The following is a 27,735-nucleotide window of genomic DNA, read 5'->3' as shown; positions in this document are numbered from 1 at the left end:
GATCCTAAGGATTGTACGTGCCAGTAAGTGGTGTGAGTGTAAAAATGAACAAAACCTACATGGTTCAGGCTCTGAGGGAAAATACCTCCTGCCTCTTCTCCTCTCAGACAGCCGTTGTCCTAGCGCTGAGAGTACTGCCCAGTGACGTGGGCGCTGCATTCAGGGCTGCACAGTGTTCACGGCTGGCAGATGGCTCCCCACCTGCACAGCAGTTTTTCTTGGGTTCCTTGAATGAATTATAGGAGGACAGGATGGTTTATGTAGTTTGTGCCCCATCATGAGATTGTTGCATTCCTTAGAAACCTTGCTTTATAAAAAATAGACTTATCAAAAAAATTGTTTCCATGGAGACAACAAGGATTAAGGTTTAATGATATTTCAGACTCACAGTAACAAAGTTACTTTTTCAAGAGGAATTTTAGAAGTACAGTGTTTTAAAATGTATAGGTATAATTATAAAACCTCATTCTCACTAAACAAATCCAACATTTTATTACATTGATTTTCTGCTGTTACCCCCAAGACAGTCATAAGCATAGTTCCCTGTACATTCTTGTCATCCTAATGATGTTTTTATCCACTATTAAGAGAAAAGGCAAAAAGCTTTTTTAAACATAGCACATGCAGTCAGCATCATATAAGTTCGATTATGATACCCCCACCACCACCACCATCAAAGTCAGTGTGTTACATCCAGTGACGTCTCACTGGAGCGCTGCGGTGTGTGCCTCCACTCCCCCACCCCCATAACCTGATTATTTTGGTCATACCCTAACTCCTCATCTGCAAATTAGGGATAACGGCTTCCCTTTGCATGAGGAATCATTACGAGCACTCCAGCTGTACGTAGAGGTCAGTAGCTATCTGCTGCGCAGTGTCCCTAGGGCTCCACCCCCTATGTCACAGCTGGAGCCTCTGCCAGTAGCAGGCAGGTGCTGTCCGTGTGTTTTGAAACCTGTACAGAGGCTCAACTCTTGAGGCCTCAATAAATAGGTCACAGATGTACCACACACATACACAAAGTTGGGCAACAGAAGAGAGTTAAGTTCCAACCCTGGTTGACATTTATTACATCCATTTTGAAATAATTTGCATGTTAGAAACACTAGGGAGGACTGCTGGCACGTGGAGGGCTGTGGGCGGACACTAGCAGTGAGATTCTGGGAAAAGCTATTGGCAGAGATTAATGAGCTGCTTGTTAATACTGCACTAAACATAAACTTAAAGTAAACCAAAAAAAAAAAAAAAAAAAAAAAGTAAACCATAGACCACATTAAATAGATTGTCAGTTGGGCAGCTCTGCAAGTATCGGCTTGGGAGGGTCTCATGGTGGCTGCCACTGTGTGTTGTCTTCCTGATCCCTGAAGGTCCTTGTGTGCACAGCAGGGTGAGGAGAGCCACGGCCTCCAGCTCCTCAGGGTCCTTACCACACTGCACGGCCGGTTCAGCCGGAGTTCATGCTTCTGAAGTTTCTTAAGCATTTTGGAAATTACAAAATTTGGATCCGTTTTTGAGAAAGTGACTTTTAAATGCAGGAATCATTGGGAAAAGTATTAATGGCCAAGGAGCCTCTCAGGTGGCCAAACATGAGCTAAGGACAGGTCACCAAGCAAAATGGGAAGGGAAGGGTCAGAATGTTGAGAAATCTCAAGAGGAGGGTGTTAATGAAAAAAGATGTCCCTATTAAAGCTGCCAGACTCGGATTCCTTGTGTGGGAAGTCATTTCTCCAGCTCTAACTATGGAGATTTGTGTTACCAGCATCCGAGGGCTAAGGATAGAAGCCTTCTGTTCTCCATGGCACATCTGGGTGACCTCTGTCTGCCTGGGGTCCGGCCAGGCCAGCACTGCTGAAGGGAAAGCGGCCCTGTGGCACGCTCTCCCACAGTGGAGCTGCCCCGGTGAGCACACGCAGTGGGTGTGTGTTCTGTGTGTGTGGAGCTTTCATCGGGCCTCCTGCAGGGCCCTCCCTACGCGCTCAGGACCCCGTACCCCACAGTCCCGCCTGCTAGCTACCGTCAGGCTCTGCAGTGAAGGACCAGCATCTGAAGCTTTAGCAAGAAACAAAAAAGTGAACTTTTTGGGGTAGAGGGAGATTTTTTTTTATTGCTTTTAAAAAATATGTACAAAGACTTAGGATAAAATGGAGAAAAAGTAGAAAAATAAATCTTTTACCCTGTATCTAGTGTAGTATCTAGAATTTTGTGTCTAGTGATCTGAGCATGTGATTTGGTTTCTAAACCTTAGTAAAATCAGCTGTTCATAATTAAAAAGAAGGACGTCCTCTGGAATGCACACCCTCCACATTCAAGACAATGCAGACCATCAGCTCTCATTCTTAAGACTAAATTACATGAATAATAAAATGTAAGAAACTGATTTGTCTTTTCAACTTGTTCAAAAGGCTTGATTATTTTCTGGGATTGGCCCTACAGTGCTTTAACCATCGCCCATTCTACCTATTTACACACTTGAATGACAAGTAGATGCTCATTTTTAATGAAATGTATAGTTTTCATTTTGCATTCTAACAGCTTCCTACCATCTGTGTGCATGGCGCACCAGGACATATGTTTTCATTCAGGCATTTGAATAATGGAAAATGTGCCTTTTTAAATTTGTATAAAGAATACAGTGCTGTGTCTAAAAGTTTTCTAAAATTGTGAGTTGGCTCCCTTAAAACACGTATATTTGATGTGCACTCCCAGAGCCTGCCCATCACTGTATCTAACTCACTAACGCTAACGCGCTGTTCGGTGCAACACGGGCACTCAGTAGCGTTAGTTAAAAGGAAATTTAACAGTCATTTCAATTTTAAAAAGCAATCATGGTGTTAAATTGTGGGTCACTGTAAGCACTCATGTTGGCAGACATGCAGTTGGTGTTGTCCCTGTCTGTCGTTACTGAACTGTATGTGGAGCCTGGGGTATTCTGGAACTCCGGGTTTGATCTGTGACTAGCCTCCCTTGAATGGCTCTCACCTAACTTCCTTATTCATAAACTTTCTTTTGCAAAGCTATCTGGGATGTCTATAAACAACCAAGCTCTCTCCGTATCTCAATGTCTCTCCCCCCCAGAATTTATTGCCATGTACACTTACGAGAGTTCTGAGCAAGGCGATTTAACCTTTCAGCAAGGGGATGTGATTTTGGTTACCAAGAAAGATGGTGACTGGTGGACAGGAACAGTGGGCGACAAGTCCGGAGTCTTCCCTTCTAACTATGTGAGGCTTAAAGATTCAGAGGTAAACCCACATTAACTGTTTCCTCTCCCTTTCTATGCAGTGATTCTCTTCGCAGGGAGGCTCGGATGTTTGATGGTGGAACACTTGGTTGGGTTTTGCTAAATTCTGGGACATGGCAGCCAATACAGTGTGACCTGTAATTTTGAACTTGTCATTTGTTGCTGCAGGGTAAGCCTTGGCTTCCCACCAGCAGAAGTCCCTGGGCTGACAGAGGCTGCATGTAATGAGGCCCTTGGCGTCAGCTGGGATAATGTTCAGTATTCCTCTCCATCCCTGCACAATTGACTTGAGGACTTGGAGTAAACATTCTTGATTAGGTCTTCCTGGTCACTAATTTGGGATACCCCAAGAAAGAGAGATACACAGCAATATTTGGCCCATGTTAAGAAAAGCATTTTGGTGATACTGCCCCAGCATATTGGCAGTAGAGAGTTTCTAGATTGTATATTTTTGCCCCCACAATAGGAAGACTCAAGATCCAAAAGCTTGATGCACTTTTGGCTAGGCCTTAGTATCTCCATTGATAAGGATCTGAATTTATTTTAAATGTTATCCTTGTAAATTGGAAATGACCCCCTTGTTGTTAAATGGGGATTTAAAAATTCAGCTGCATAAAATGTGGTCTTGAGATTAGTGAATAATGAAATGTTGGGGTGGGCCTACTGAGTTTGGGAGCCCATCTTGTAGTGGCCAAGTTTAAGTTAGTGTGAGTGTTTACACATAAACCACCAAGAATTGGCAGTCAGTTCAGTTATGTTCTCTTTGTCCTCACACTGGGCACAGAGAGAGGAGCTGGCCACGCTCCTAGGGAGCCAGCTCCCAGGTGTTAAGTGCGTGGTCAGAGCTCTCTGTCTCTTTTGAATGCCGGGACAGGGTGCACTGTGGACTCCTCCATAGCCCAGGCCATTTTGGGAGCGGGACTGGGTCTGGTGACAAGTTACAGCCTCTGCCACCTGCTTTCTCACCTCCTCTGCAGGTCCCAGGAGTAGCTCCATTTGTTTTCTTAGGGAGGGTTTTTATGATCATTTTCGGGGGGGGGGGGGGTGTTTTGTTTTGTTTTGTTTTCAGTTGCTGTGGTCTTGAGAACAGCTTGCAGAAATTGCCCTGGAGGGTTTGCAGAAGTCTACTTCCCTTGGGAAACCTGCCCATGGGCCACTTAGATCCAAGAAGAGTCACGCAAAGGGTGTTCCATTGGGAGGGGGTATAAAAATTAAACTCTTACTTCTGTCACCACGCACAGCTCTTAACGTGCCTCTAACTTTTGGATCAGTTAAAACACAAATGCCATTACTTACATTTAAATAAATTACAGTTTTCTATAAAAAAAGAACTGTCTGAGGATAGTAAAAAAAATACACCAATTTTTTAAAGATAAACTCAGTTGTGTGGTGCTTCTCAACCACAGTTTAAAATTATTAGCCACAGAAGAACTAGCAGTGCTAAAAATTTGGGACATTAATTACATGATTTCATAATAAAAATATCCAAAAAGTCAGTGTGTTCATCCTACTTGGACATAAGAGTTCAGTGTAGAAGGAAAATGTCCTGCCAGAGGGAGAAACCAAGCCCAGCCTCAGATTCCAGAATTGCCCCATGGGCATGGGTGAGGCTGTGCTCTTCTGGCCTCCCTCCCATCTGCCTGCACAGGGCTGGGTGTAGCCTGGCTGGTCTCCTGCCTCCCAGCACGACCTGGCTGATGGGCGGCTGGGGGACTGACAGGGAGCATGGGAAGCTGCTAGAACTCTGTTGTGGGGGCTGCCAGCTGCTTCGTTCTCTCTACGGGGCATCCAGGGTATGTTACCAGCCTGCCCTGGGAAAGTCACCGGTTGGTCGGTCGTGTGGGACCTCATTTCATTAGTATTCCTTCATTTGGATGCGCAGCCTGTATAAACAGCAAGGGAGATTGGTCGGTATAGCTGTACTAACACAGAAAATATAACCACAGTGAAAGTTTTAACTCAGACTTTCCCTGGTAAATGGTTATTAAATTTCAGTAACCAGAATAAAAGGAGTAAGATAAGTTGTATTCCTTGGTAGGTAAATTATATATTTTTATTCTCACAGTGACTTTCGTTAAGTTTATTAAGCTTTTTGTCTTCATTGGAACACTTAATGTGCTGGGAAGATAGGGACCAGAGTGTGGAAACAGCATCAAGCACTTTGTAAGGGCAGAATCTGCCTGGTTTCTCTCCTGACGCGGGGTCTCTGTCGGCTGACTTGGCTGGTTAAAATGCCATGAGTGTCCACGAAGGAGCTCAACTTCAGAGCACTCTGGGACCTTACAGTTGAAAAAAAGTACATTCTGCTTTTGTGAGTGGTGCGTCCAGCACTGACAGAAATTCCATGTTTAAACAGTGCAAGACCTGAGTGGGAAGGACACAGGACAGTGGCCGCCTCTGTGAATGAAGAGGTGAATGGGATGGGCGAGGGATATTTGAACTGCCACTGTCATTCACTTTTTTTTTTTTTTTAAAGAAAAGTCTGAAGGAAATTAGCAAAATATGAATGTTTTTATGTATTAAATCTGGATGTTGGGCTCATGGATGCCTGTGCTTTTTATGTGTGAAATGTTTTCTAGAGATCCGTTGGAACAGAAAGCATGGGTGTAGTGTGGGGCTCAGGTATGCCCAGGGCCGGGACTGTCGGTGCTACGCACCCCGTGGGTCCCCCAGTGCCACCTACTCGGCTGATTTCTCAGAGAAGAGAGTAAAAGCTGCATGTGTGGAAGTGCTCACTTTGTCCCGCAGTTTCCTGAGGCCTCCTTCTCCAGGGGTAGTGTCAGCACTGCTGCTTCCCCAGGATGAAGGGGGGGTGTAGGGGCTCAGTGGGGTGGGCATGTGCCACCATTCATTGTTTTGTAAGTTGCATGACCGAAACTCTTCAGTATGCAAATGAGACCTTTTGCTCTGTTTTAAGGGCTCTGGAACTGCTGGGAAAACAGGGAGTTTAGGAAAAAAACCTGGTAAGTTTCAAACCCTGATGCTTATTTTTCAATGTTTGAATGTGATTGATAGTTGCTCCCAGGTTTTATTATTAGGGCCAGAAGTGTTAAACAAAAGAATCTTCCCCAAGTGTGGTCGGAGTCAGCTCTCTCCCTGGAACCCACTCATAATGTACACGTGTTTATGAAATATGGCTGTTGCTCATGCAGGCTGGGGACGTTACCAGCCAGCCTGTTCTCTCAGGTCACAAAGCAGGGCTTCTGGTGGGGTGGTGGGAAGTTGTGAGATTTGGGATCAGTGGTTTCAAAGATTTGGGGTCATCCTCTTGTTGGGCTAAGGAAGCCCTTTTCGTTTCCTGACTGCACATCTGTCCCAGGCCATAAATGGTGGCGACCAGAAGGGAAGTCAGTATTATTCAAATGTAGGTCCCACTCATTTAGAAGCCGCCGGGCGGTGCTCCTCAGGCTCACGTTGAAGGTACAAAATTGTAGTCATCCCTCCAAATGCAGAGTGTTCTAGTTTATTTAAACAAAATCACATGTTCTATTAATAGAAGCATGAACAAGAGAAGAAAGAAGCAGATTGAAATCCTGTGGTTTGAATGGCATGTCTTCCTCATCTAGGTTACTTGAGGTTTTTGCTGCTATAGCCTGAGGAAATTATAGGTTGACAGGTTCACCACTATGTCAAGGGAGAGGTTTGTGTCTAAGTGGTACCCAGCTCCAAATGGCCTCCCCTGGAAAGGAAAAGTGAGGTTTCTGATTGTCTCAGGTTTTTCAGCCCTCAGATACCGGACCACTTGGGTCAAATGTTTGCTGTAACTGTGAATAGTCTGCATTTTCAGTTGTTATTCCACAGGGCCCACATGGGCTTAACCTTTGCTGAAACCAGTGAGCCCCCAGGGACAGAAAAGGCAAAAAGGAATGTTGAGGCAGATCACTGGCTCTGCCTGCCAGGCCCTTTGAGGAGCAGGAATGTCTGAGGCCAGCTAGTTCACAAACCTGGACTTTCTCCAGACTAAGCACTTGGACTCCAGGGCCAGCCCTTGAGGTGGCCGGGCGAGTGTTCATTCCCAGCACAGGTTGCCAGCTGGAGCTATTGGCAGAGCCCAGGCAGGAGGCAGAGCCCAGGCAGGAGGCAGAGCCCAGGCAGGGGAAGCCAGGCTCTCGCTTCCTCTAAGCTCTCTGCAGCATGGGGCAGAGTCAGGCCTGCACTGGACAGCCAGCGGACCGCACACCAGGGACATGGGCTGCTCTGCTTGTGTGCCTCTAGAAAAGGAGGAGATGCTGTCACAGGACAGGGCCTTTCACCTCTTTCTAGCTTTTGACTCCTTCTTCCCTCCCTCCTTCCCTCTCTTCCCGATTATAATGGGGGGAGTGTGGAGGACTAGAACCGCTGTTCAGGGAGCAGCCACTGCAGATGCTCCAGAGTTCAGCGGAGGAGGATTTTGTCATTTCATGCTTGACCTGTCCCCTTAGACGTGGACTTCTCAGATCCCGGGCTGTGTGCTGCTAGAATTTTCCCCATGACATTTTTAATAGTCAGGAAAATTACAGAACTAGTTCCATTTTTTTCTGTGCTGAATTCCTTTTGCATAAAATGCCCACCTTTACTCCAGGCTCTTCCTTTAACTCAAAATAAGCAGTAAGCTTGCTTTACGTGATTCCTGCCTGATAACAGGATTCCTCTCAGACTGTGGGCCACACAGAGCCCGGTCTTGGGGTCTGGTGGAAGTCTAGAGCCACAGCGTGACTCAGCTACGGCCACGCTGCCGATGGCGTCTGAAGGACAGGACTGCTCTCTGTCCTGCCATTGGCAGGGGCAGGGCTTCACCTGTGGTTCTTCATTCACGTGGCTACTGTGAGTGCTCTGCTGAGCACAGGGGCAGAGGGCATGAGTGAGGCCCAGCTGTTGGGTCGTTGGTCATGGCAATGGGGAGTGGGGTGGGACAGAGGTGCAGGAGTTGAGGGGAGCAGTGGGAGTTCGTGGAGGCAAGTGAGTAAGTGTAAGAGGTGATTAGGGGTCCCAGAGTGGGCTAGACCCTTGAATGCTGCATTTGTGATATTGGTTGTGGAATGAGGACAACTAGCGAGCGTTCTTCATTTAATAGAAAACAGGCCCAGTGAGTTGGCTTTGATGCTTTTAACCTGTGGACCTGGAGGTGGCTGTGTCCTCTTGGCATGTCTTCTCCTGACTATAACAGTGCACCACGACGTCTGGTCTTGTGTTTCAGAAATCGCCCAGGTTATTGCCTCCTACACGGCCACTGGGCCCGAGCAACTCACCCTGGCCCCTGGTCAGCTGATTCTGATTCGAAAAAAGAACCCAGGTGGATGGTGGGAAGGAGAGCTGCAGGTGAGTGTCTTTTCTATTGTTTGAAATTCTCTGTCCAGATTTGACTGCACAAACTCACAAAGGGCCACTATTTCATTGCAAAGTAACTCTGCGTTTGGATAGTGAGAGACAGACCCCGTATTACCTGAAGCTATTTGGTTCCTAAGCTTTGGACAGCCAGCAGCAGAATGCTGAAAACTAAGGGTTCTTCTGAAGATTTATCCAAATCCGTTGGATACCTGTGTCAGAGAATTAGTGTTAAATAGTGAGACTCACGATGAGAGTCTCCGGTAAGGGCCCTGGGATTATAGAAGTGGGGCTTCCATCATGCTGTAAGGACCTACAGTGGGTTTCTGTGTGTTCCCAGCTGCACCTGTGCCTCACGGGAGTTTCAGTTCCCCCGTGTGTCACGTGTGCGCGCATGTTTGTGTACACACATTGTGTTGGTCTGTTTCAGGTAGTGTGCAGAAGGGTATTCATATCACTCCCCCGACCCCTAGCTAGTCTGTTCATCCCATAGTGCAGTGTCCTGATTGCTGGTCCTGGCTCCCCTGGAGGCTGCACTCCCCATCCCAGCAGCACTGGCCGGTGAGCACTTAGTACTGGATCCTGCCTGACTTAGATCATAGTGGAGGAGTCAGAGTCGCGGTGAGGAGTGTGACTGTGGCCACCCTGCAGTCCTGATAGCTTTTGGAAACAGTATCTAGTGCAGACTCCTGTGTTCTGTGTGCACTGCGTGCATCTTGTATCTATAGTCGTCTGTCATCCATAAGAGAAGTGCAAACGTCAGTGTGAACCTCAGCTTGCCACTAGCTTGTGACCTTGGGACTGTCACTTAACTTTTCTAAGCTTTTCACTTTCTTTGGTATTTGGAATAGTCATAGTGTTACCCTTCTGGAATTGTGCAGGTAAATGCATGTAAGGTGCTTGGCACAGACCTGTCTCAGTAAAAGCACTCAATGTCAGTGCCATGACTAATATCCACAAATCCACCTAGTGTTGACATTAGCCACAGCCTCACATTGCCTGACAGTCACAGCAGAGCTGACACTGCGTGAGCGGTGTCCTGTGCTGGCCGCTCTGCTCTGTACTCTGCACTGACCCCTGCAGCCCAGCCCGCACAAGCACACTTCAGGCTTTGGGGGCCAGTGACTTTTGCAATTTGAATTTGGCTGCGTTTTTGGTTCTCAGTATGTCATCCATAGATTCTGCCGTTAGTGCGGTTCATCTTCCCCTTATAGGTAGACCTGTGTGAGTGCTCTATTACAGAGCAGACTGTAGCATGAATTTTGATATGTTACTTTTTTCTTTTATTAGGCACGTGGGAAAAAGCGCCAGATCGGCTGGTTCCCTGCAAATTATGTAAAACTTTTAAGCCCTGGGACAAGCAAAATCACTCCAACAGAGCCACCTAAGCCTGCGGCATTCCCAGCAGGTAAGTGGTTCACGATCCTGCTTACAGAGTGGTCTGTGTGTCTTGTTAGTCTTCCTGTTGAGGCTTCTTTTTTTTTTTTTTTTTTTCTGAAGCTGGAAACGGGGAGAGACAGTCAGACAGACTCCCACATGCGCCCAACCGGGATCCACCCGGCACGCCCACCAGGGGCGATGCTCTGCCCCTCCGGGGCGTCACTCTGCCCCGACCAGAGCCACTCTAGCGCCTGGGGCAGAGGCCAAGGAGCCATCCCTAGCGCCCGGGCCATCTTTGCACCAATGGAGCCTTGGCTGCGGGAGGGGAAGAGAGAGACAGAGAGGAAGGAGGGGGGGGTGGAAAAGCAAATGGGCGCTTCTTCTATGTGCCCTGGGCGGGAATCGAACCCAGGTCCCCCACACGCCAGGCCAACGCTCTACCGCTGAGCCAACCGGCCAGGGCCCCGTTGAGGCTTCTTGTGAAGGAGCTGAGATTGTTTGCATCAGCTCTCAGGGCTTTTTGTACCAAATGACTGTGATATGGAGTATGTTCTGAGGACCGGATATCTAAGCAGCCTTGCCACGCTGGGTACAACAGAGCCCTTGTTGGAGCTGTTTCCTGGTGGGGTTGCGAACGCTGTGGCACTAAAGCCAGATTTTTCCCTTGATCCCTTCCAGCTGGGATTTGGGCTAGGGGGTGAGGGAACGAGGGAGGTTTCTAAAAATAAGTGGTTGGGGTCTAACGAGGTCTAGAGACTGAGCTAGGGGCCACCAGGGTCTGCTAGTTGTAATGTGCCGGTCACCAAGACTGAAATAACCCCCCTGTGACATTTTCTGTGAACAAGGGAGCTTTGCTCACTGAACAGCATAGGAGGGACAGAGGGCTCCACAGCCAAGTGGTTGGCTGTTTTCTGGTTGAAGAGACCAAATTAGATGTTTCAGTAACATTTGAGATGAGTGAGGTGCGGGGAGCAGAATTCTGCTTCAGGTCTTCCATCCACCAGTTCATGGGTGGCATTTGTGGATAGTGCACAATTTTTATTCCAGCACCTGAGGTTAAATGTATGTGCTCTGCATCCCCAGTGAAGTAAGATTGAAACTTGGCAGCCTTTGCAAGAAATGAGGGATTGACAAACGTGACTGAGTCCTGACCCCAGCTGGGCCTCTTGAGCTGTGGCTTTGTGTGGGCAGAGGGTGTGGCACCAGCGGGGTCTGCTCCCTCTTCAGGAGGCCTGGCGTGTCCCCTTCATCAGGTTGATTGAAACCCATAGAAATAATTTGCTGATATGATTGAGTTAGCTGGAGAATTTGAAAAACCTAAGCCTACCTACAAATTGCTCACTAAAGATAAATTGGGGGCACACCCTACCTTGACAGACTTACTGGAGTGTGATGATGCCAGGGGCAGAGACAGTCTAACCCCCTAAGGAAGCGAGACATGTAAACTTCTTGAATGTAGAATTTTTTTTTTTTCAGAGACAGAGAGAGAGAGGGACAGACAGGGACAGACAGACAGGAACGGAGAGAGATGAGAAGCATCAATCATTAGTTTTTCACTGCGACACCTTAGTTGTTCATTGATTGATTTCTCATATGTGCCTTGACCATGGGGCTACAGCACCAAGTAACCCCTTGCTCGAGCCAGCGACCTTGGATTCCAAGCTGGAGAGCTTTGCTCAAACCAAATGAGCCCGCGCTCAAGCTGGCTACCTCAGAGTCTTGAACCTGGGTCCTCCTCATCCCAGTCTGACGCTCTATCCACTGCGCCACCACCCAGCCAGGCAGAAATTTCTTTAAGACAAAATTTTGAGACACAAAGGTACAGCAGAATAAAACACTTGATTTTTTTATTTTATTTTTTCAGAGACAGAGAGTCAGAGAGAGGGATAGGTAGGGACAGACAGACAGGAACGGAGAGAGATGAGAAGCATCAATCATCAGTTTTTTCATTGCAACACCTTAGTTCATTGATTGCTTTCTCATATGTGCCTTGACCGCAGGCCTTCAGCAGACCGAGTAACCCCTTGCTCAAGCCAGAGACCTCGGGTCCAAGCTGGTGAACTTTTGCTCAAACCAGATGGGCCCACGCTCAAGCTGGTGACCTTGGGGTCTCGAACCTGGGTCCTCGGCATCCCAGTCCGACGCTCTATCCACTGCGCCATCGCCTGGTCAGGCTAAAACACTTGATTTTACTTTTCACTAAGATTTGAATTTTCAGAGGCCAAATGATCATCATTGTCCACCTTAAAAAAATTAAAAAGAGCTGTCGTAAAGTCCCCATGATACACAGCTGTCCCCTGCAGGTGGCCAGTCTTTCAGAGTCAGCGTTGTAAAGAAATCCCAGTGCTCTCAGATGGAAATGACTTCATTGAGAGCATTCGGTTATTCCTGTACACGTTCTGCTGACAAAGAAACATGAAAAGAGGAAGGTGTTGTAAAAACCAAAGCCGTAATGTGACATTTTTGCCAACGTCTTGGTTTTGTTTGAATCCTTCCTCTTCCTCTGTCGTCCACACTGTGCAGAGCCCATCCGAGTGCTTCTGCTTAATCTCACCCTCTTCAGAAAGGAGAGAAATAACACATGAGAGTGTCTGAGGCCCCGTGTTGCTTGTGGCACGTGCTGGGCAGGCAGCCACTCACAGGCCCCGTCTTCTGCAGTGTGCCAGGTGATCGGGATGTACGACTACACCGCCCAGAACGACGATGAGCTGGCCTTCAACAAGGGCCAGATCATCAACGTCCTCAATAAGGAGGACCCCGACTGGTGGAAAGGAGAAGTCAACGGACAAGTGGGACTCTTCCCTTCCAATTATGTGAAGCTGACCACAGACATGGACCCAAGCCAGCAATGTAAGTGCCCTGGCGGCTCTGCGGCCCCTCCTCTCTGGTGTCCTAGTGAAACATGCAGCATTGCTCTGATTCTGCTGAGCTTTGTTTGCAGAACTTAAGCTAGACCACTGCTGCATTGGCAGTCTCTTTGAAGACCTTCTGTAATGCGAGACTTTATCTTGTGGGTTTTATTTTCATTCCTTCTGTAGCATGTCCCCTCCCTCCCTTCCCGCCCCTTTTCCTTTTTTTTAAATCATTTTGGCACCATGCTGTTTACATGCCTGACTCATTTTCCTAGCTTGAATTTTGCTCATTGTTTTGTTTTGCTTATGTGTTGTTTTCCTCCTTTTTCTAGGAATCATATGTTGTCCATCCCCCCCTCAGGCTTGAAAGTCCTCAAAGAGACCCACTATCCCATATCACTGCCCAGAGGGATGATGGGAGATGCAGCCTTGATCATGTGACTTCCAGCATGATCACCTACTGCCTTCTGAGTAGAAGAACTCACTGCAGAGCAGTTTACCTCATTTTACCTTAGTTGCATGTGATGGCAATGTGGAGTATTACTTGCAGAGATAGAAGCAAAAATTACAAAATTACACAGGGTAGTGGGTCCTTTTGTGGCTTTCCTAATGACTCAAATTGACTTCCCCCCACCTTTGCACAGGTGCTTTCAATAGTTTTAAAATTATTTTTAAATATATATTTTAGCCTTTTAATAAAGTAAATAAATAAATTTCTTCTTTGCTGTTTTGGTTTTGCAAAAAGACCCACTATCAAGGAATGCTGCATGTGCTATTAAAAATGTTCCAAATGTCCATCAACCTGAGACTTGATGTAATTTCTCATCCTGCCCAGTGTTACCAACTTGATTGTAGTTTGAGTGTTTCCTGCTGTAGAAAGACAGAGGGGTTCAGTCTGTCTATTTCAAAGACGTGTAGAACCAGCCCAATTAAACAGAAGGTGTTTGTGCTTGTTTGTGTGTTTCTGATGTACCTTGTTGAGCATGTAATAATATACATCCTGTACATAAGAAATTAGTTCCTCCTGTGGCGAAGTCACTGCCTGGTACGACACGCTAACCACACGGCATTAACTTAACTCTGCACAGCGACCTTGCATCCACACGAGGACGCACCTGTGTTTGTGTTCAGTCTGAGTTACCTGGTTGCGTTGGCCTTTTTTGTTTTGGGTTAAAAATGTTTGCGTGCTTTCATACCATACGTCAGCAGAGGATGCCATCGAGGTGGTCAGGAGCAACAACGTACATACAATCTCTCGTTTATCTCAGCTATGTGGCGTTTTCTTCCAGTTACTTTTCATGGAATGACATGTATTGAACAAGTAATTTTCTTGACAAGAAAGAATGTATAGAAGTCTCCCCCTTGCAATTAATTTCCAGTGTTTACATTTTTTAATTAGACTGTGGAATTCCTACAGATTAACATGAAGCAGAGCTCACGGTTCGCGTCTGTGTTAGAGGTGTCGTAGCTCAAGCTGTGTCTTTTAAAAAACACTAGTTGGAAGCTTTCAACAAAATGCCCGTTGCTCACAGCGCAGAGGAGGGGGTGGGGAGCCTCAAGCACAATCTAGCAGCTGTAATAATGACTTTTTATGACCAGTAGCAACCTGTTTTTACATCCCTCCCTTTGAGACCCTGTGCTGGCGATTGTGTAGAGCCCCCCCATGGGGTGCCAGGGGACTGCTCCTCAGCCTGCACCTGCGCTTCAGTGTTTTCATGGATACGAATGTAAAGTATATAAATACATAAACCTGCGGCTTTAACAACTGTAATTCAACTTTTGAATTAGTTACATGTGTAGATAATTAAATTCTTCATATAAAAGTTAGATGGAACGTCTCTGTGTTCTTGATGTTGGAACCTGGTAGTGGTGACGGGAACCCACACAGCATAGACGTCAGCAGGCGGCCTGCTGCCTACATGCCGGTGACGACTTGTGCTCTTTGAAATGCAGACATCATGAGATCCTCACTGAGTCTTCTTTGAATGGCTCTCCCTCTCGCCTTGCTGCCCACACTCCCTTGTCAGCATGTACACTATTGCCCCTTAGAATCCTGGTTTTGAACACTAGAACTGCCACCCTGCTTTGCAGTTAACTATCTCATCGGGCTTTCAGTGTGTGTGTGTGTGTGTGTGTGTGTGTGTGTATTATTGACAGCTGTGTGATTGGACTCAGAGAACAAAACATTTGTCCAAAAGATGGATCATAATGGTCTGTTAAATGTCCAGAAAACATGTGGGTAAATATGGGGACTTTCACCCCTTCCATATGGCTGGCTGTTCACCACCCGTCTCCACCTTGCACACTCCAGTCTTGTTGCCTTTGCAGAAATAAACCAGTGTACACGTTTGTGAAACTGCTGCAATGACCATGAGCTTGACTCCATTCACAAACTTCGCTTATTGGTCCTCTGCTGCTGCTCAATGGAAAAGTGATTTCCTTGGTCAATACAGCAAGTATTTTGGGGGGGCCAATCCACAGGTGTGGACACCCCACCGTGTTCTGGGGTGAGCATGCTGCTCAGTCAGGAGAGGTAGGGCCCCTGTCCTCTTGCAGTTCATGTTCTAGTGGGAAGAGCCAGCAGAAAACCAAGCATGTGTCAGTTTGTGAGGAGTGTGTGCGGTAAGGAGATACGTTCTGCACTAGGAGAAGCCTGGATGCAGAGCAGTGCTGAGCGGGACACCAGCAGTGGGTGGGGTGGGGGTGCGGGAGGTGTCAGGGAGACATTAGGGAACCCTTCCAGAAGAGTGTGATGTTTAAGCTGAGACCTGCAGGATAAGCAGGAGCCCCGTGAAGCGGGAAAGAAAGTGGCTATTCTGGGTAGAGATGTCATGCAAAAGCTCAGAGGTCAGCACAGAGATCATAGTCACTGCCCGCCCCCCCCCCTCTTCTGTCCCCATCTACTCCCCTGTAGAGCACTGATCGAGGCCCAAGCCCTATCTCTTGCCTGAACCCCTTCACCTGTATGAGCCAGTGTTTCCTCTCCAGCCTTGAGTTTGGCTGGAAGGGGTACAGTTGTCAAGGTGGGTAATACTCTGCATTCCCTACAGCTCTTCTGATAAGACTCTCTTGAGAGACCCTCCTTCCAGCCTGCCTTTTGGGTTTGTGAAGCTAACACAGGCGGTCCCCCAGGAAACCGCCCTTTCCCCTTACAGAGCATTCTGCCTGCATTGGATTGTAGGGTGTCCCTCAGAGCCAAGGCTTCCCCACCAGGGTGGAAACCTGAGACACTGCCGAGGACCCTGCGTGCAGTGCCCAGGATGCCCCACCGCAGAGACTGCTCTCTCTGGGCCCAGGCAGCCCTAGTACCGAGGCTGAGAAGCCCTGGTCTTGCCCCTGGCCACTATGGTTAATACTCATCTGGTTTCCGATGGCCAAAAAGGTCACCCCGTTGGTGGCCACTGGAGTTGTTCCAGTAACTGCTGTTGAGGAAACCACCATTTACTAGGTGGTTCCATATATCTACAGCATGAAAGGTGTCCCAGAAACAGCTTTATGTTTTAAACTTCATCTCTTTCTCCTTGGTGACTCTTTGCCTGTGTGCTGCGGAAGGGAGCATTGCTGGGGTATTCTTTGTGCTCTCTTTCTGCAGTGGGGTCTAGGTAAAAGGCGTTAGTCATGTTAGCAGGGAATCAAGTTAAAAAGTTGAACGAAAGGGATAGGAAGCACCTACTAATTAAACTAGTGGAGGAGTACTGGGTATCTCCTCTGACCCCAGAGTTTAAAGATGTCAGTGTTTTCATTTTTATTCTTACCTATTTGTTAAACACCAAATTGGTCATTAAATCAATTAATTTTATCATTGGTGTTGATTCGTCTGTAGGAATCTATTTGCAGTGCACGTTGGGTACGGCTTTGCTCCAGTGGCATATGGACGAGAAGAGGGCAGCAAGATGGCCTTCCTTGGCTGCTCTGAGTCGCTTTCCTGAGGCTGCTGTGCTCCACCCCGCAGAGCAGAGCCTCGGGAACAGGAGGGAAGGGTGTGAGGCCTGGTGGCCCAGCCCCAGGCTGCCTCAGTGCCAGAGCACATCTGGGGGAAGCTGGTCTCAAGCAAGAACTCGTTCTGTAAATTAGAGTATCACCATCACAGGGCATCCAGCCTGCTTCTGGAAGGGAACTGGCAGACCCAGACTCCCATAGCAAGTGGTGCCTGCCCCCTCTACCCTCTGCTCCCATCAGAAGGAAAACCTAGTGACGCTTAGGAAAACAGGCAAAGCAGTTGTTGAACCATTTGCAATTGTCGATGTTCCTGTTGCTTACCTGCGAAATGGCTATTTCATGTAGTTCAAACACACACACCATGTCCTTGCCTGGCCCATAGGTGAGGTGCTTATAATGCCCGGTAAAGGGGTGGGTCGAGCGATTGATGACCGAAGAAAGCACCACTCCATCCAGTTCTTGGTGTAGGCAGCATTTCTGGGGAGGGGGAGGGGGTTTGGACATCTCTCCAGCTCTCGTCCTTCAGATGTGAACTTCCCAAAAGCAGCGATGTCCTTGGAAGGGGCCACTCCTAGAAACTCTTGCTCCTTTGGACCAAGGGTACCCGGGTGTCACCACAGTCATCTGCCCAGGTCTCCCCTTTAGTGTGGGGTGCAGGCAGCACCCCCAGATAGTGGGCCTAACAGATCATAGTGCTGCTTCCTGGCAGATTGAAAGTCATTTCTGAGAGAAAGTGAATATTCATTTTCTCTTCGAACAAAAATTAGTCCAACTCGCTCTTTTTAGTTCCAAAACTTCTAAGTTTTTATACAAACTGTGTTGAATGCCAACAGTCTCCCCTAAAAAAAATGCATAGAAAAAAAATAGTTCCTTCCTGAAAATGTCTGATTTTGGGATCTGGTGGGATAAGGAAACTTAGTAAGGTCAAAGATCACACTGGGTATATGTGAATATTTCACTTCAGCTGGAGCCAGCTCTGTTGGGCCTTTCTTTAAAGAAAACACGCATGAACCAGATCTCAGGCACGCTTCCTGGCATGTGGCTATTCCCTTGCAAAGATTTCCTTGCCCTCGTAGGCTTTATGTGGAAAACTCTCCAGGCATCTGTAAATTATAAAACTTCAGCTACAAAAAGTTAAGGTATTGTTTGTAAAAAAAAAAAAAAGAGAGAGAGAATCGGCTGTAAAATCATGTCGGTGCGGCCCGCTATTAGATAGACAGTGATTTACAGGTGACTCAAATGCCCATGTCGGTAGCTTAGTAACAGAGAGGTTGAGGGTGAGAGGTCATAGAGGCAGCGAGTGGATAAATACCACACTCAAAGATCCTGACAGAGGCCCCAGCCTCTGTCTATTGTTTGCACATCTGCTTGGCACCTAGAATAGGAGGGATGTTGCAAGTCCCAAAGAGGAAGCGTGGCTTCCTTTGACCCAGCCCATCATGTGTTTTGAGCTGGACAGATGCCCCCTGGGTGTAGCTCCTCACTGACCTGGGAGGGGCATGCCGCGTTGATAGGCCATGTTTCATCAAGGGAGCGGTTTCACTCAGTGTTGCACCATCCGACTCCTGGTCCCGTCTCACACTCACGCCCACCAACACTCTGCTGTGTCCCAGGCCCCACCAGGAAAGCACAGGAAGTCTGGGGTGAGTGTGGAGGGGCTCCCTGTAGGTTAGTGGATGTAGTTGAGATCTTGGGGAACAGTGGGCACCAGCCCTGTGCTTTGGAGCTGAGAATGCAGAGGGTCTGGGAGCCACAGTGACATTCTCAAGGCAGCCCCCAGACTCCCTGGCTAGACTGCTCATATTGTCCCATTTGAGAATGGCCCTGCGTCTGTGCTGGGACCTCAGAGCCACCCACATCACCTCTATGTGGCGCCCTCCCCTGAGGGAGCTGGCCACCCTGTGCAGATTGCAGCTGTGGGAAGGGTCCCTGCACCTCCCTGCACTTCTTCCATGCACAAGCTCTGCAGCCAGCATCCTCACCTTCGGTCCTCACCCCAGCGGCAGGCAGGTTTTCCAAAGACACAGGCCTGCCAGAGATGCCCTTGCCCATGCCAACCTAAGAACCTGTTGCTATAGCTTCTCCAATTTTCATTCCCTCCTCTGCCAGAAAAATGCTGTGCCATGCAGAATAACAGCTCATCCACAGTTCCCGGGTGCGCTGGACTGTGTCTCTAAAAATGGGGACTTTTATTTTCCTGTAAGGGAGTAGAGTGGGGGGCCGTCAGGCAGAGGGGCCAGGAAGCAATACAAGGTGATGGGTGGGGGGTGGGAGCAGGGCTTGGGAGCCCAGCTCTGCCACTTGCTATTTCTGCGATGGTGGGCGAGTTCCTTAACCTTTCTGTGCTTCCGTTTCCTCATTTCCATGTGGAGAGAGGGTAATAACACCCAGCACCTGGCAGGCAGCATGCCCCCCCCCCACGTCAGCCTTTGTGGCTGCTGCTGGAGGGAGAAGGCATGTGTGTCTGCCGGCTGAGCATCGCGGCGTCCCTGTAACAGGCTTCCTGCTTCCTTCCGTGCATCGAACCCAGACAGCCCGCTAGCCGTGTGCATCGTAGGACTTTTCAGAAAACATGCTTTTGCAGATGGGGAGATTTCAAAGAAAAAGGACTCGACTGCCTCTTAAGATGTTCACACATGTCAGGCCCCTCTGTCCTGTTGGCCGGGGTCACCTGGGTGGGAGCGGCAGCCTTGCAGTTTCTTCAGAGCCGTGGCCTCATCAGCAGACCCTTGGCAGGAAGGGGGGGAGAGAAGCCACCCTACGTCTCACAGGCTGGCAGAGTGAACGGAATGTGCCAGGCTTTGAAATGTCATGTCCGTGGCAGGGTTGGCAGGCCCATGCAGCGCTCCACAATAAACCTGTCACGGCTGCACTGACTCACGGGGCCCTTTTTTTCTCATCCCTGCATTCTGTGGCCTTGTGTTCTCTCGCCAGCAAAGACTGGAACGTTCAGCCCCCAAACTTGCCAGAAGCTCGCTTTTTTTTTTTTTTTAAAGCAACCATGCCCGTGTCACCGGGGGTTCTTCCCCAAAGCGCCGTCTCCAGAGAGCTTTCCCCAGCATGCTTAGAGATGAGGAGGTTTATTCTCTCCTGCCCCGCAATGTACACCCTGAGATGCCCCTTGGGGTCCAGAGCCCTGGGCTCTGGATACCTCTGCCGTGTTAGCTGGGCCTCCAGCAGAGTGTGAGCCCCACAGTCTGCCCCAGCAGAAGAGGCGGAGCCAGGATGCCCTTTCCTTCCTGGGCATCACCTTGGAGATCTGAGGCCCCTGTGGGAAGGCCCCACCGTTTGCATCCTCTGTAACAGCCCTCCACTGATGTGGTCTCATGGAGGAACCTGTACCACACCCCATTCTCTCCCCCCTCCCCACACCATCCCCATGCTGTGTCACGGGCTTGGACATCTCCCATGAGACCAGGAGGAGTGCAGCTGGCCCATGTTTCCTGGCAACCAGCTCTTGCCCCTGAGCGTGGTGGCTGAGAAATATGGAAGCACACGGGCACAGGGCCATGCTCAGTGCTCTCCTGAAGCCTGTAGGAGTGGGGAGGGGACAATCAGAGCAGACAGCAGCAAAGCCATTTCAGCTGGTGGTGGATGAAATGGGACAGACCGTGGCTTAGAGTCAGGGCTGCAGTAGGTGGGGCGGCCCCGGGAAGGCCTCTCTGGAGAGGTGACACAAACTGGGATGTGACTGCAGAGGAGTCAGCATGCAGAGATCAAGGGGAAGAGTGTTCTGAGCCCAAGGAGCAGTAAGTGCAAAGGCCCTGAGGGTGAATGAGTCTCTTTGCCCCTCCTGCAAGGACACACCACTTTCTGGCCCATCTCTGCTCCATGCTCTGTCTTACAGCCTCTTCTGCACACCATGTGCAGAGCTGTCTTCAAAACCAACTGCTTCTGCTGAATATCACCCGGGGGGTTCCCAGTCCTCGTGCAGTAAAGACCTAGATTTTGTAGTCGGTCTGCAAGGCACTGTGACAGGCTTCTGCCCATCTGCAGCCCCTCCCCCTTTTAGTTCACACCTATCTGAGCTCCTCTGTCTCTTCCTCAGGGATGCCTTCCCCACCTGCCTTTCTTCCTGAGTTGGTGACCAGACCACCAATAGGTGGCTTCTGTCATCAAAACACCTTCCTGGTGTTCAGCACCAAAGCATCTTGCAGGGGCAAGGGCTATGGGAGGGGCCGCGGACACTGGAAGAGTTGGAGTGCCAGGCTGGGTTCCTTACGGAGCTGGTTTCCAGCAACCTGGCCAACTTTTGAGTCACTGTGATGACCCTCAGCAGAAGTCCAGGCTTCTGTGCCCCAGTGGAGTTCCACTGGCCCTCCTGAAAACTGCCTCCTCTGACTTCCAGACCCCTTGCGGGAAAGGCTCCCTTTCCTCGCTGGTCCCCACTGCGGCACCTACACCCCACATGGGGAGAACATGAGGGTTGAGCAAACAGCACAGACCGGGAGCCTGTTCTCACGTTGGAGGCCTGTGACGCGGCCCCCCAGAGCGCTGTCCTCTTCCAGGGCTCTGCATGTCTGATGGGAGGCAATGACGGCTGGGTCCGTGGAACCCCAGCATCTAGCCCTGCTTCCTGCCAGGTCTCAGCCAAGCTGACCTCCCCCTCTGTCCCTAGGGTTCTTGTGTCAAGCTGAAGCTACCAGTGGCCCAGCTAGAAATGTCCTCTTTGACCTCCCCTCTCCACCTGCCCACCCTCACCCCTTTCTCTGTCGTCTGGCCAGCTCCACTGAGCACAGTGACGTGGCTCTTTGTCAAAATCCTAGTTACTTGTCACATTTACCTGAGTGGATAGACTGATGTGTAGACACAAAGACACTCTCATCACCCTAATTAGACTGTGAGCTCCCTGGGGGCAAGGCCATATCCCTTTAAGACCTATGCAGTAACAGCACCAATAGACACCTCCGCTTGTATAGTTTATTATCACATGGTGCCCACTGTCCCCATTAAATGACAGGCTGGAGGGAAGCATCTGCCTGCTGCCCAGTGTGCCTCATCTGGGCTCGCTCTTCCTCCCAGTGAGCTGTGAGAGAAAGGACACCTCACAAACTGTTGAGTGGGAAGGCACCATCGTTTAAAAGATAAATTCACACAAGAAGACCCAAGAACAGTAAGTGAGCTTGTTAATCGTGAGATGTGTCATTCCTCGTTCCATAACCACACAAACGTGGCATATTTAGGTGTGTGCCTGGTGTTCTGTCTTCTCCCACCTGAGCGGAAGCCCCTCGGAGGCAGGAACAGAGCACATCCGCACAGTTGCTGGAAACAGGCAGAGAGGGTCGTAGGCTCAGGTTGCTTCATGTCCCAGCAGGGCCAGTTTGCTAAGTTAGGAGGGGCCTCAGGGGACCAAGCTGTCCTTAGATCCTTGTGAAGAGACTTCCATTAGGATGAGAAGTGCACCTGTGTCTCTGGACACACACACACACCCCCCGCAGAGCTGGTCTGGCTCCCTGGGGGTTGGGGCCACCCAGGACTGGTCAGCCAGGGTCATTTAGCCCTGGGCTCCAAGGAGAAGAGCAGTCTCAGCCAGGTCTTGCAGGAATGTACCCAGAGAGAAATGCACCCCCAGGCCCACTCTTTGGAAAACTGATGCTTTCCTTGTGTTCCCAAGGTGTCAGGAGCAAAGATCTGTTCATGATAGCAGAAGTCACCATTCATCTCTGGACTCCACGGTCCCATCAGTAAAATGAAGGTGTGGCCTTTTATTGTTCACTGATTGCTTCTCATACGTACCTTGACCGAGGGGCTCAAGCTGAGCCAGTGACCCCTTGCTCAAGCCAGTGACCTTGGGCTCAAGCCAGCATCCTTGGGGTTTCAAACCAGGGCCCTCAGCATCCTGGGCTGACACTCAATCCACTGTGCTACCACTGGCCAGGCTGGAGGTGACCTTTTAAGCCCTGGCCCTGAGTCGAGGGCCAGGTGGTGGCAGGAAGGCCGCCAGGAACTGAGCCTCATGCCTCTCTGAACAGCTGCCTGAGTGACCTGGCTTGTGGTGACCCCTCACTCACGCTGCACACCGTGGACAAGTGCAGTTACTGAATCTCGCCCTCATTCGCACTGGGTGCCTTGGTTTCCAGGCAGTCTTCCCTCTGACGGAGTCGTCCCCACTCCTGGCCTTATGCCAGACCCAAATTATGGACACCTGGTTGTACCCTGGCCAGCAGGATTTGATTGGTCTGGGCTACGGTAGGGACACTGGGCTTTTGAAAAGCTCCTTAGGTGATCCCAACGTGCCGCCAAACTCAAAGGCCACAGCTCCGGTCCACCTCCACACGGCTGGCACAGTCAGCCTCCCAAAATATGGCCCCAAGCCTCCCTGGCTCTGCCACCAAAGATGGAAGGACAGCCACCTCGCTCCCATGTTCAAAGCCTCCTCGAAAGTGCTTCCCCACTTGTCTGGAGCTGAACTGTGTACCCCGAATCCGTATGCTGAAGCCCCTACCCTCAGCACCTCAGCATGTGACTGTATTTGGAGATAAGGCCTTGAAGGAGGCCATTAGACGGGGCCTTCCTTAATCCTGTCTGACTAGTGTCCTTATGAGAAGAGATTCGAGCACAGAGTCACTCATGTGCAGAGGGAAGACCAGGCGAGGGCACAGAAGTCTGCCAGCCCAGGAGAGAGACCTCGGAGCACTTTGGTCTTGGACTTCCAGACCCCAGAGCTGTGAGACCACGTTCCTGTTGTCTAGCAGCCCCGACTGTGGCATGTGGTTATGGCAGCTGAGCTAACGCGTCGCCCTTTCAGCAAGGCAAGAGGCACAGGAGTGAGGGGCGGGAACTCTGGGGCCAGACTCCCGCTGCCCGGTGTTCACTAAGACTCGGGCAACTTGCTGAACGTTTCCGTGCCTCGGTTTCCTTGTCTGTGCAATGGGGAATAACAGCAGTAGCTAGCCTATAGGGATTACAGGTGAGGATTCAGTGAGTTCCTGTAGATCCAGCGCTTGGAACCGGGAGGGCTCACGGTCGTATTCAGTGTTAACTCTCCTTACTCCTTGTGCCGGCATAAGAGATGTCCAAACTTGTAGAGGATTTTTATGAGTTCATTTGAGCCAAAACTGACGACAGTTTCCGGGAAGCAAGATCCCAAGTACGCTGGAGAATGAGTTTTGCAGTTTCTTTAATGCCTTTGGAATTAAGGAGGGAATGTAAGGAAGTTTCCGTGGAGGCAGGGTAAGGTGTGGTGTGTGACAGCAAGGCTCCAGGGTAGTTATTTTATTGAGTATGTGCTCCCTGGAGGGTGGTTGTGCCTTAAAGGGTTATTACTTCTGGCATTTTAAAGTTGTGTTACATAGGTGCACCAGAACAATGGACAAGGCTGGCTTAGAAACCTTTCACCAGCAAAGTTCCTGGAGCAGGATCCCCACCATGACCTGCCCAGTTGGAAATTTATGGTTTATGATGGCACTTCGTCCACACCTGTTACCCCTGCACCTGCTTCCTTCTTCCTCACCTGTTTTCAGTCTCCGGGCTCCCTCCTGGGCTCCCCCCTCACACTCCCCTCTCCCGTGAGGCTCCCTGTGCTTGGGCCCCTCACCACCACCCGCCCAGCCCGACGTCTGCCTCAAGAAGTCCAGCTCAGATTCTTCCTACTCCAGAAAAAATATTCCCAGATCCCTCCAGTCAAAACTCCCACCTCCTCCCTCAAAGTCCAACAAAAATGTTTGTACTGCTAACACCCCAGTCTACTTTGTCCCCAAAGGATTAATGTATGACCTCTAGCAGGGATACCTAAAACACTGCACAGTCGCGCACACTGAAGGCAGACACGTCGGGAGAGGAAAACAAAGGTGGCCTACACAGGGGCCGGAACGGGCTCACGGTGCTCACCACGGGACACCTGATGCCACGCCAGAGATTCCGGTGTGAGCTCCAAAGTCACGAATAATATGCCTGTAATAAAACAAATGACTGACATTCATCTTTATGGAAAGTAAAGAGATGATTTATCCCCAAATAATCTGATTTTCAATACCACTCAGTTCCTTAGCTGCCTGGCAGTCCATGCAGCCTGGATTCTCCTTCCTGGGAAAAAAAACAAAGCTCATCTGGAAGCCACGTGGGCATTTTTGAGTTTCCTCGTTGTGACTGGGGACCGCGGAGTGGAGGCCCTGGCCTCAGGGGCTTGTGAGTCCCCAGGGCAGGCTGGCTGGACACCGGGCTCACCCGCACTGATGCATAGGGGTCTTCGGTGCCACCGGGAGGCATCCCATAGGCCTGCGGCCCCAGAACCCAGGCTTAGGGACTTCAGCTCTGAGGTTTCGGGGCCTACAGGCACCTGGGACTCAGCTAGGATCCAAGTCTGGCGGAAGGACTGCCGAACCTCCAGTATCCCATGGCTTCTGAGGGCCAAGGACCCATCCTGTGCCATTCACCACCAGTCTCAGCCCCCAGTTCCCACCGCTGCCATAGCAGAAGGGGGCTTCCAGATATCAGTGACCACAGAACCTTGTTTACGTCACGTCCACTGTGGGCCTCACCTGCCTCTGCTCCATGATAGGCCACCCCATGCGTGCCAGTCTGCCCAGGGGCCCGCGGGCCCGCACAGGCTAGCCTCTGGGGAGTGTGGCTCACCTGGCAGGAGAGACCGGGGCCCTGAGCCCATTTCCTGCAGTCAGGTCTGGAGAAGCCTTCAGTGTAGCGGGAGCTCCTGGAGCCAGTGTCCTGCTAACCCGGGGCCCTTTTGCCCGAGAATGGGAGCTGAGTGTCCCCAGAAGGGCTGGCATATCCTTTCTATTAAAGATGAAGACCATCGCCTGAGCTTTGGTCCTGCCAGTCAGGACCCAGCTCTCTCCTCTGGTCCCTCCAGCATGACATCTGTGATCCACCGCCCACCTCATCTCCTGCATTGCCCTGCACGCTGGTCCCACACCCCCAGCAGAACGACCCATCTGCCTGGTGCTATTGGAAACGCAGCACAAGTTGGACCTTGTGACAGAGCCCCCTCCCTCAGGACAAAGAGCGTCGACTTCTCTGTGTCCCCCTCTCCCTGCCCTTGGTACTGCTCGCAGGCCCAATCTTTATATGGCGTGCTATTTTAAATTTAATTTTCCTGCTGAGGCCCCAGAGGGCTCTGTGCTTCCTTGAGGACAAGGGCATTATCTTGCTTATTGCTGTATCTCTTGGATTGCACAGAAACTTGGTAAATATTTAGTGACCAACTTATTGCCCGTTCTAACCCTTTCATGACAGCAATGCAGCCGGTACATTTGCTCTGTGCAGTGACCAGCTTGTGGTGGGGCTGGCTTGGTTTTCAAAATTACATTACTTTTTGGGAAAGAAAGTAGAATGTTGGGGGGAGGGGTGAGATGTCATAGAGGGGCAATACTCACTTTTCACCCTAAAGACTTCTGTGTTCTTTGAACTGTTTATAAGAAGCGTGCATTCGCATATTACTTTTGTTTGTATGTGATAAAACCATATGTTTGGATGACGCTGGCCATATGGAACAGTGTCCCACTGAAGGGACGAGATGGCGTTAGGGGGTACGACTTTCTCATACTTCTTTTCAGTGCCCAGACTCAAGTCCTTTCAAAGGGGCACCGTGTTTAACTGTATGCAATGTCAAGGGACAGCACAGAGATGAAGAACTTTGTGTGGGCCGTGCCTGGGGGTCGTTTTTTAACTGCCTGGAGTCATTGGCAATATTATCTCAGCTGTGAGTGGGTTACAGTTTGCTCTAAGGATCCCTTCACATCGAGACGCCCATGAAAAGTTATTGGCTGCGTTTTATCCTCTCATTTGTTCACCAGGAAAGGGAGCCAGCAAACCGTGTTTATCTTGGTTCCCACAGGAGAGAAGGGCCGTGGCCCTCCACCCCCCTCTCCACCTCGAAAGAAAACTCATCTATTTGGAATGACTTTCCGTTTACCCTGCTCTGAATCATGGAGTTTTTAAAACTCTCCTGTTTTTCTAAATATTCACTTTTCAACGTGTCTGTTTCAAGTCCTTCCTGGTTCTCCTGGTCTGGCATTTACCAGCAAGAATTTTAAAAACAGCCTCAGATGGGTCTATTCAGAAGCTGAAAATGCAATTCTAGGACAACATGGTGGGGGCAAAACGCCAAGAGAGGTCTCCCTAGAAAGTCTGCTATTCACTGTGTTCTGGGTCTCAGAGAGGCCGCCTGGGTTGAGTCCTGTCTCCAAGCCGATGGGTAGGGAACAGGACTGGGGCGGGGCGGGGTGGAATTTATTGGGGCAAGCAGCCAGCACTCTCTCTCAGCCCCGCCCCTCACCTTAGCGCCATCAGTTCTGGCTTGGGCTTGCTGGGTGCACTGACAACGCCGTCTCCTCCGGCCCCCGACCTGCAGGGGGAGTGGGCAGCAGACCTCCGATGCATCCTGACCTGGCTCTGGCACCTCGGGTTCTTGGACCGATGGCCCGAATCCAGCCTGGACCTTCTTCTTTTTCTGTGGCTCTGGGCTTCTTCAGAACTGTGTGACATAAAACTTGGAAGACTCAGCAGAACTCCAGAAACCCAGAACAAGCCGGGGCCTGTTGTTCCTCACAGGCTCTTGTTTCCCGGTCTTTGGTCATTCTAAGTGCGTCATCTGGTCACTAGCATCATCCTTGCTGCAGAGTGTGATCCTTGTCTGACGGGGTTGTCCCTTTCTAGTAATGTGACTGTTTCTTGATGGGATGGGATTGGTACTTGGAGCGGGCAGTCCTCTGTCCTGTACACTGCAGGACATTGAGCAGTCCTGGTCCAGCCCACCAATTCAGCCATCACCTCTAGTCATGACTGCTAAGAATCCTGTGTTTAGGAAAGAGTGCAGTTCCATCTTCAACCTGTGGGATTGAAACACCACCTTCATCTCATGGGAAGGCAGCATCGTATTCTGTGTGTGTGTCAGGGGAAGGGGTGGGGGTTGCAGTACCCGCCACAGTTGAGGACCACTGAACCCCCAGGTTCTTAGCTGCAAGCTCTGCAAGGCAGGCGTCTCCTTTCCCATCACGAATCCTCAGTACTCAGCACAGTTAGTGCCAGACTCAATGTAGGGCATCAGTATTTGTCAGATGA

The 27,735-nt window shown here is 49.9% G+C and overlaps 1 protein-coding gene across 7 annotated transcripts in view; it reads left to right on the top strand.

Moving 5' to 3' along the window:
* ITSN1 (intersectin 1) overlaps positions 1-27,735 on the top strand; it is a 234,736-nt gene that overhangs the window by 173,987 nt on the left and 33,014 nt on the right. For 4 of the 7 annotated variants that reach the window (XM_066259461.1, XM_066259462.1, XM_066259464.1 and 1 more), the window contains 5 exons: positions 3,076-3,242; positions 6,159-6,204; positions 8,418-8,539; positions 9,836-9,953; positions 12,584-12,775. In XM_066259461.1, the coding sequence (XP_066115558.1) occupies positions 3,076-3,242; positions 6,159-6,204; positions 8,418-8,539; positions 9,836-9,953; positions 12,584-12,775 (645 nt within the window). Of the gene's footprint in view, positions 1-3,075; positions 3,243-6,158; positions 6,205-8,417; positions 8,540-9,835; positions 9,954-12,583; positions 12,776-13,109; positions 13,727-27,735 lie in introns of those variants that run through there. The other 3 variants (XM_066259466.1, XM_066259465.1, XM_066259467.1) reach the window with 2 other exon arrangements.

The sequence above is a fragment of the Saccopteryx bilineata genome, chromosome 2 (genome assembly GCF_036850765.1).
Source record: "Saccopteryx bilineata isolate mSacBil1 chromosome 2, mSacBil1_pri_phased_curated, whole genome shotgun sequence".
NCBI lineage: Eukaryota > Metazoa > Chordata > Mammalia > Chiroptera > Emballonuridae > Saccopteryx > Saccopteryx bilineata.
The sequence above is the reverse complement of the archived record's forward strand: the minus strand, read 5'-3'. Positions and strand labels throughout refer to the sequence as shown.